The 10000-nt window shown below is 43.2% G+C and overlaps 1 protein-coding gene across 7 annotated transcripts in view; it reads left to right on the top strand.

Annotated features, from left to right (window-relative positions):
- Positions 1-10000, top strand: part of Tsp (Thrombospondin) — a 109567-nt gene that overhangs the window by 77412 nt on the left and 22155 nt on the right. The window contains exons 4-9 of one of the 7 annotated variants that reach the window (XM_043017530.2): positions 1522-1660; positions 4444-4518; positions 6762-6929; positions 7830-7862; positions 8882-8955; positions 9256-9313. In XM_043017530.2, coding sequence (XP_042873464.2) covers positions 1522-1660; positions 4444-4518; positions 6762-6929; positions 7830-7862; positions 8882-8955; positions 9256-9313 — 547 coding nt within the window. The remainder of the gene's footprint in view (positions 1-1521; positions 1661-4443; positions 4519-6761; positions 6930-7829; positions 7863-8881; positions 8956-9255; positions 9314-10000) is intronic. The other 6 variants (XM_043017532.2, XM_043017533.2, XM_043017531.2 and 3 more) reach the window with 6 other exon arrangements.

Here is a 10000-nt window from a genome sequence, read left to right as displayed (position 1 = left end):
TGTAGCTTTGTGAATGTCTTTCTTTTGGTTTCTTGTGTCCTTACACTTTCTCGTTCTTCATTCTTCCGTTTCCTTTCTGCACCACCCCCAACTCTCTCTCTCTCTCTCTTTCTCTCTCTCTCTCTTTCTCTATAGTAAATTAAATGACACCCCTCTCTCTCTATCTATCTACCCCCCTTTCTCTCTACTCTCCCTCTCTGTCAGTCTATCTATCTATCTGTTTACATACCTACCTGTCAGCGATTTTCCCGCACCTCCTGTTTCCCGCTCTACCCAAACAATTCTTTAGTGCCGTTCCCCCTCGATCTCTCGCCGCCTCCGCCCCTTCGCGCCGCAGTCCACACGGTAGGGCAATTGGCCACAGGGTCCCAAGGGCGAGGTGTTTGGCTTGACCACGGATGGGGGGGGAGAGGTGAGGAGGTAAAGGAGGATGAAGGAAGGGGGTAGGAGCGAGGAGGAGGAGGAGGAAGAGGAGAGGGAGAGGGGGTAAGGAGGTGGAGGGGGAGGGGGAGGGGGTAAGGAGGTGGAGGTGGAGGGGGAGGGGGTAAGGAGGTGGAGGTGGAGGGGGTAAGGAGGTGGAGGGGGAGGAGGAGGGAAGGGGGTAGGGGGCTCATGTGTTTGTAGTATAAACATGTACATTCCAAGCACAGCTCCGGCAGCGCCCCCCTCTTCAAGGGCAGTGGAGGGGGAGTTGAAGTGACGACACAATGTAACCCCCACGGTGCCGGTTCTCTGCAAGGGGGAGGAGGGGTGGAGTGGCTGTTGGGAGGGAAGGGGGGGGGGTGAGGAAGCCGGGGGTGTCCGGGAACAACTACGAACTTCGAGATTGATTTGTTTAACACTCTCGGACAACAGGCCAGCGGAATGATTAAGTATATCCTGTATCCTCAAACGTTCAGACACCACGCGTATCCGACATACTTCGAAGCTGCATTGTCCTTCTTTGTGACGTGTCATTAAAAAAAACGTATGAATGGAAATGAAGAATCTAGCAGTGTAAGATGAGTGTTTGAGTTCTCGATAGTGCCATCTTCTTCGTCATTAGTATTATTCAGACATTTTTATTAGCATTATCCTTACTAACAATCACACCTTAAAATGAACAAGTTCCAGAAATCACCAGTCCTTGAAATGACCGATCCCTTCAAATATTATCCTTCCAAAAAATTGTCAATCCTGGAAATTACGATTTCTTAAAATTGGCAATTCTTAAGAGTACTTACACATAAAATTGTCGTTCCCAGATATCACCAGTTCGTGAAATCAAGATTACCAATATCTAAGACTATCAAGCCTAAATATTACTTATACATAAAATCATCACTCCTTTAAATCACCAATTCTTTATACATAAACTTGTCAAATCTTTATACAGAAATTCACCAATTCTTTATATATATAGAACATTGCCAATCCTTTATGCAGAAAATCATCAATTCTTTATATGAAAAAAAAACATTAATTTTCTATATAACAAGTCATCAATTCTTTATACTTAGAAATACCAAACCTTTCCCTCAGTACCGCCTGCGCCACCTGGACGTCAGCATAGACTGGGACACTGACATCTTGGAACTGCTCGAGAAAGTGGGATGCTCGAACGGCGAGGACACGGGATCCGTCCAGAATCAGGGCAATGAAGTCTACACCTACAGAAGAGGTACGTTTGCATCAGTTCACTCATTACCTGTTTCCTTTTTCTCTCTCTCTTTCTCTCTCTATCTTACTCTCTCTCTTTCTCTCTCACTCACTCTGTCTCTCTCTCTTTTATCTACACATTCTTATTTCACTGTTTAATATTTTAATGCATCTTCATCTCGAACATTTTAAATGCTCACTCTCATTACCTCTCTCTCTCTCTCTCTTTCTCACTCACCCACTCTCTCATTCACTCTCACTCACTCTCTCATTCACTTCTTCAACTTCTCATTGGATGTCACTGTCACTCACCTGTCATTCGCTGTTTTTGTCCTATTGGAACTGTCACTCATCTCCCAGCTGTCACTCACTCACTGACCTTCGGTGTCACTCACTGCCTCCCATCTCCGTCTCTTCCTGCCACACGCAAGTGCTTTCTTGAATCATTCTGCGTTCTTTCATCGTCTGCTTCTGTTTCTCACTTTGCTTCTGCCTCGGTTCTTGATGTCATATCCCCCGATTTGGCATTTGTTGTTGTTTTCTCTCATTGCATTTTAAAAAAAATGTATTTATGTATTCATTATTGCTATTTACTGTCTCTCATTTCTTCATTGCCATAGCTTTTTATTCCCATTTTACTACGCTTTTTAGCTTTATTGTTTTTTTTTCCATCTCCATTTCATCCATCTCTACTCCCTCGCCATTTCTGCTATCTGTTCACACTTCTTACTTTGTCATTATTATCATTCTTCTTTTGTTCATCGCCCCCATCCTTCTCTCTCTCTCTCTCTCTCTCTCTCTCTCTCTCTCTCTCTCTCTCTCTCTCTCTCTCTCTCTCTCTCTCTCTCTCAACCACCCTGTCTCTCTTTTACCCCGTTCTCTCGCTCACCCTTCTCTCTCTCTATCTGTCTATCTATCTATCTATCTATCTATCTATCTCATTCTCTCTCTTTCATCCGCACCACCCATAAAAAAATCCATATAAAGTCTGATCCATAACGCATATTGTGTGATAGTGCTTAAGAATAAGACTATAAACTGCTATGTTCTTATTCATAGCTGTCAAAATGTCAATCATTTATAAGAGACTGAAAGTTCACAATTGGGTTTAACTTTTAAACCTTTGTCATATGATTCAGATCTGGTTTTGTTATTTACATCAGTTTGACTTTGATGTCTCTTCTAAATGGTAGTTACTATTTGTTTTTTATTTTTTCTAAATATCTAAAAAGGTAGCTGTATAAGATGGATATGGACATTATTTCGAAATTGCTTGCTATAAAAAGCCTAAAATTAAATATATATAAATGGAAAAAGATATATGTAAAAAAAAAATATATATATATCTAAAGGTGTAATAAATGATAAAGTGTATGCATTTTAAAAGACACATAACATATCTGTTGTAACATTTTGTTTCTCTTCCTCTCTGTACGGGTTTGGTTTTAGGAAAGTGTGAATTACTTTCTGAAGCAATTGACTAATTAACAAACACAAGCTGGACTGCATTTCCTTATTATATTTATTTACTTTTTTCGCACCGTTCTTTTCCTCTATCTCTCTCTCTCCCTCTCTCTTTGTCTATCTCTCGATCTTTTCTAAATCTATCTCTCGATCTGTTTCTCTTTTCCTTTTCTATCTGTCGACTTATTTCTCTTTCCTCTCTCTCTCTCTCTCTCTCTCTCTCTCTCTCTCTCTCTCTCTCTCTCTCTCTCTCTCTCTCTCTCTCTCTCTCTCCTCTCTCTCTCTCTCTCCCTGAGCACAAACACGAACACATTTTCCCGATTTTAGTCCAATCTCAAAAGCGATCCGGAAAGATCAAAATGTCCGACATAAATTATCCTCTTTACGACTGGACGTAACTGATCCCATTTCCTCTAGGCTCCTTTCTGACCTGTGTCGCAGCGGGTCTTGCTTTTTGCGACTCTGGGGAGGGGGGAGGGGGGAGGGAGAGACCATCACCGCCCACGCCCACGCCCACGCCCTCGCCCAAGGCCCACGTGCAACGCCACACTCACGCCCATGTGTTCTGATACCCAACCTTTATCCTCTATGTATCCCCCAAGACTTTTTTTTTCTTTTTTTTTTTTCTTTTTTTGATAGGCACAGAACGCCCCGTCATGGTATACATACGCCCACAAATCTAAATAGACAGTTGGCCTTATAGCCCACGCCTTTATAGTAAGACGACAAATACACGCCCATGCGCCTATTCATACTCTTAACGAGTGAAATGTGGTGCACACTTTACGCTGTCTCCTTGCAACCGAACATCTTGTCATGTTTGATCATTCAATTCATCGTTGTTGCATTTACCATTGAAGATAATTATCGTGCGATTCATAGGGGGTATAAAAACAGTCAGGCGTATTTACATTATGGGTCATTGACTTTACTTTTCTAGATGATTTGGAATTATTGGTATCATTGTTGAGACGAGTTTCGTCGTTGTCATCACTGTTAAAGCAGTTGTTAATAGTCTTGTAATTGCTATTAGAATTATCGTGTGATATAGTTAATGGTGATTATCATATGAATGTTGAGTACGGTAACGAAAATTATGATTTAAAAAGATGAGGATGCAAAAATATCCGAAAGGAAATAATCCAGAGCGGGACGTCGATAGTAAGCGGCGACTTCGCCAGGCGTGGCGTGAAGGCAGGGTCGGTGGTGCCCCCTCCCCCTCCCCCTCCCTTCCCCCAGCGTTGACAGTATGTGGCTTCCTATGTGTGTGACGAGACGCCCTTAGTGACGGAGCTCTTTCTTTTCTCCCTCTCCCCCTCCCCCCCGCCCGCCGCTCTCCAGCTGCGAGGTGTCAGAACCTGCAGTTCGGTGAACCTTGTCCCATTTTCACGCAGCCCGTCACCCCTCTCCACAGAGGTAAGGCCCGGGCAACACGTCCATCTCATGCTCGTGCCTGTAGTAGTGGCTGTGTCGCCCTCCTGGCTCCGCCCTCTCCTCCTCCTCCTGAGGGACGCCGGGAGAGAGGAAGGGCTGTCGTCTTTGTGGACCTTCTTTTTTTATTTTTAGAGCTGAACCTCCTTATCCTTGTCCTACGTCTGGTCCTCATCGTCCTTGTCCCTGTGTTTCCCTTGTGTTTTGATTCTTGGTCTTCCTATTTTCATTCTTCTTCTGGTCCTTCTACTCCTCCTCATCGGCTTAGTCCCCTAGTGCCTCCTCCTCGTTTTATTCGTCCTTCCCCCTTCCCCTCGTCTTCCTCATCCATCCCCTCCTACTACTCCTCGGCCTAGTCCTCCTGTGTCTCCTCCTCCTCCTACTCCTCCCTGACCTCCCCCGCCCCCTTCCTCGTCCTTCAGCTCCTTCTCCGATCTCTCTCTCCCTCTGACGACGAAGGGACGAGGTTTGTTACGTGTTATTCTTCCACTACTTTTATTAATACTGTGTGATACTCTCGGGGCTTGACCTCTCAGCCCTCTCGACCATGATCCCCTCCCCCTCCCTCTTCCCCTTCTCCTTCCCCTCTCTCCCCCACCCCCACCCCACCCCCGACGACGCGAGACGTGCATGCCGGCGTGTCCTCCGGCGCAGCAGGAGCGACGCGCCCTCCTCCTCCGTCCTCTCGGCTGCGTGTGTGTGGAGGCGTCAGTTGGACACCATAACTTGAGGATTTAAGAGACAACTAACTGCGATGGCTTCATGGCATCACAAAGGACAGTGCCATGATGCACCATCTGCAACAGATTAAACCACCTGTAATGAGCCTATCTGTGGGTGTTCGCTTAAACATTACTTCTTGATTTATTAGCTCTACGTGGTCGCAGAGGTCACGGCAGGTATCGTGACGTCATGAATGATGTCATTTACGACAATGACGTCATTGATGCCATTTCCAAAACAATGGCGTCAGCGGTGACATCACTTGCAAATTAGTAACATGAATCATCACGTGATTTGTAAAAAGTTGTGGTCACCGATCACCTCACCCGTTTCCTGACCTCTCTTGACCCACCCGCTGTTGACCGAATAATAACCACAGACTAAAGATCGTCTTGAAGGCTGACCTGAGCTTCCTCTGTCTCTCTGACCGCATGCGAACCCTAATCTCAGAAACACTCTCTTCTTTAGCTTTTCCTCTCACCAATACGTTATTTTGAAGCAGTTTTATTAATATTTATAAGCAGTTCGATAATACCTTAAGCAGTTTAATATTATCTTAAGCAGTTTGATAATATTTTAAACAATTTAATATCTAGAGCAGATTAATATACATTGACTGTTATCGTTTAAACTTTTGTTAAAATTACAATGTGACTGATTGTTGGCCCACGAAAAGTTGAATTTTGGGATGCATTCGGAATATATATATATATATATATATATATATATATATATATATATATATATATATATATATATATACATATACATGTATACATATATATATTATATATATATATATATATATATATATATATATATATATATATATATATATACTCATATATATATGCATATATAACTATGTATATGCAATTGTAAGACCATGCTCTTAATTAGCTTTCCAACAAAAAAAAAAATCTTTGGCGAAATTCACGATTTTAAAAAGCCCAAAAACCCATTCAAAAGAAACTGGAAAGCTTTCCGATCTCCCAAAAGTCACTGCTCCAAAATGCTGCTGCTGCGTCTCCTGTAGATGACCGAAAGGTTGTAGGCTCGCTTGGCTTGTTGTGGCTGAACCAAAAGCTAGTGTTGGCTTCAGTGAAAAAAATGTCGTATTTTTTGTTTTATTGTTTTTTAGGTCATTGGTTTCTCATTTTTAAAGGTCAAACTCTAAAGTCATCACTCACTGATTGTGTTCTTGAATCATCTATTTTTTGTGTTATTTAAGTTTAATTAAAGAAGAATTTGAGTTAATGTACAGAATTTAGCATATCTATTAGACATATCGTGTACCTTTGTGATAAGAGTTTCACTAAATATTAGAGTAAACACATAAAAAATCAAGCTGTATATCATGTGAACGCCCTGCTCGGAGCCTCCCTCACACACCGACGGAGCAGAGAGCCGACGAGCCGAGAGCCGAGAGCCGAGAGCCGAGAGCCGAGAGCCGAGGAAGTGTAACCGGCAGCATTACGGAGTCAGTCTTTCCCCCTCCCTCCCAGGTGGTCACTCCCAGGGTGGCCGTCAGGGTGGTACTCGCTTTTACGGAGTTCGCTACTCCCAGAGCGCAAGCCTGAGAACTCCTGCTACTCGGAGGTCCCAGAGCCCCGCTCGGAGCCACCAGGAGGTGGTGGGAGCCAAAGAGCTTTTCGTGGAGCCGTACAAGTCAGGTCAGTCGAGTCGGAAGGGAGGGGCCCCCCTCGTGACGCCTCGGCGCGCGCCCTCGCTCGGACGGGAGCAGCACAGACGCCGGGAGAAACGGATCATGCATTGTCCTTTTTCGAAATAAATTCACAAGAAGACTAAAGCAAAGAAAGAAAATCAGCATCTGGCACAATTATGATTGACAGTTTCCTTTGCTGTCAATTCCCTTGCCTGAGAAGAGCCGGGCAAGTCCGCAGGGCTTTTTGGGCGCCTCCCCGAGCAGGCGCGGCCCGAGGCGTCGTTGCAGGCGCGGGGACGCACCTTGTCGCTTACCCGAGACCGGAAGCTTCGAGCACCCCCCCTCCTCCCCCTCCCGCGGCTGTTACGATGGTCATCCGCCGAAAACCTTGAGGATAAATCTGCTAAAAGACGACATAAAAAAAGACAAAGAGAGATGGAGAATCGAAAATCATGGAGATTATTTAAGCATACCGTCCCCGGATTAATTGGTGTGGCACGTCACGGTTTCCGAACTAACGTGTTTTCATAGTTTGAAAAGCGTGCGTGCCGGAAGTAGATTTTCTCAAGGTTTTTGAGGACGATCCGCTCCACTTCGATTACGAAGGCTATTCTTTATTATTCATGTTATTATTATTCATTCCATGCCTAAAGTGCAGTTGGGAGGTAGACAGACAAGCCTCCCCAGTGTGTGTGGCCGAGCCTCAAGGATCATTCCCTGTCCAAAGAGAAGGGAACATCCTCATTAAAAAGAATAGAAAGGTGAAAAACTGGCCGGCTTAATTAAAGACAGAGCCTTTAAAAAAAAAAAAAAGAATAATTCAATAACTTCCCCAAAGATGTTATTTCTGACTCGACACAACTCAGTGACGAGGACGAGGCATGTGATGCATTCTGACCCCTTGCAGGAGACATTCCCGTCCTTCACGAGGAAGAGAGCAGTAAGTATCCTCGGCGCCTCTTGGCCTTGTCCTCGGGACCGCGACTTCGAGCGGTGCATGAGAAGGAGCTGGATCCTGCCGCTGGAGGCTGTGGGAGTCCTTGTCTGAGTGCGCGTGTGTGCGTCTGTCTGTGTGTGGTTCCTTGTGTAACGCCTTTTATTAAACTTAAAGTCTGGAAGGGATTTTCTTTTTATTAATTTATTTCGTTTATATGCTGATTCTTGTTTTCTTAAAGAATTCTGTTTTGTAGTGTATGCTAGATTGAGGATTCATATGTGTGAACTGGATGTGTTAGTTGTTCCTTATTATCGTTAATGTATACATACCTACCTACCTACATACCATACGTACATACGCAAATGCGTAATACATACATTCATACATATATCCAAACATACATATATATAAACATACATACATACATACATACATACATACATATATACATATATACATATATACATACATACATACATACATACATACATACATACATACAAACATATATGCATACTTACATATATACATAAATACATATATACATACGTACGTGTGTGTTGAAGTGTTTGCGTATGCGAATGTATGTGTATGCGTAAATGAAGTTAGAGTCAGAGCGAATGATTATCATAAAAATAGATTAGTTTCCCTTGTAATTGAACCAGCATATTAGTGTAGTTACTGAGAGGTAAGTCGTTCTTTTGACGTAGTTAAATTAAGAATGAGGTCGTATTATAATCATAATTTTACAAATAACAGTTTTCAATTCAAAATTCTATTTCAATCATCAAATCAAATCTAAAGAATTCAATATCAAGATAAAAAAATATACATACAAATCAATATTACATCACTAATTTTAGATTGGTTACTTTGCTTTGCTGGATCTCACTGTTTTCAAAAGTTGCAATTATACCTTAATCCAATGGACAGCGCTGTAGTTCCTCATTTCCGTAAGCGTTGAGGCGACCTGTTTGCAGGACTCCTCCCACCCTTTCTGACGGGGGTCTGACCTTCCACAGGCACGATGCTGGTCAAGAGTCTCAAGGAACTCATCGAAACCATAAAGGAACTCCAGATTGAAATCCAGACTCAGGTGAGTTGTCCGTCTTCCTTGACTCACTCTTGAGTCCTCACGGAGAAGTGTCGAGTCACTGTCGACCTTTCTTATTATTATTTTTTGTCTGCGTCCTTTGCAGACTGTTCTGTCATGCAAGTGTCAACATCTCCAAAGCCACAAAGTCATGATGAACGAATTAACCCAGACGTATTATATTTTCACTATATTCTAACTTCCTTTCTTCTAGTCTCACCGACATACATCTCTTTACATAAAACAACAGCAACAACCAAAATGCAGGAAAATAATATCCCTCTCCCTTTTTTCCCTCCACAGCGCGAGGAGACCGCCCTTCTCCGTGACGCCCTCTTGAACTGTGAAGCCTGTAAACCGGGTAGGGGAAGCCTCTTAGGGCGTTAGTTTTGCCTCTCCACCAACAGCACACACTCCCACTCCCACTCCACTCCCTCACTGCTTCCCCTTTTCGCCCTCTGTGTGCTCGCGCCCCCGCACACAACAGGCGGGCTAATGGTTTTCGTGTCCCGCGTTGCTCTGTGTGGGAAGGGAACCCGAAGGTGTTGGTGTAGGCTCTGTAGGGTGTGTGGAAAAGGGATTCCGATTCGTCTCTGGTTTGGTTTGTTTTTTTCCGTGTCGAAGAGGTCGACTCGAATGAATGCTGTTAGGACTCCGTCTCTAACACCCGTAGGATTTTTCGTTGAAGGTATCCATTTCAATCTGGAAGTTTCCGGAATGAATGTAGAATATGATCATGTGATAGTTTTGATTTTCAAGGGCTTGTGTATTTTCTGTTATGATACTGGTAACTAGAATACCAGTTGATTAATTATGTGACGTTAGGATTTTATTTTATATTGTCAACCAGAAGGTATGAAATGTGCATGGGAGAGTAGAGATTCACATTAGTTACCAAAGAAATTATACTGCTCAGTTCCTCAACTAAATTCATTATTCTGATAAAACGGGATGTTGTTTGTTTTACGATCAACTTTAGTCTTTACTTCGGTTGAGCAACAATTACACCCGAATCATATTTTGAAAAAAAAAATCCTGTCAGTAATGA

This window comes from Penaeus japonicus, unplaced genomic scaffold (genome assembly GCF_977035675.1).
Source record: "Penaeus japonicus unplaced genomic scaffold, GWHDUDI00000001_assembly GWHDUDI00000018, whole genome shotgun sequence".
Taxonomy (NCBI): domain Eukaryota; kingdom Metazoa; phylum Arthropoda; class Malacostraca; order Decapoda; family Penaeidae; genus Penaeus; species Penaeus japonicus.
Note: the sequence above shows the minus strand (reverse complement) of the source record. Positions and strands in the feature narration are given on the sequence as shown.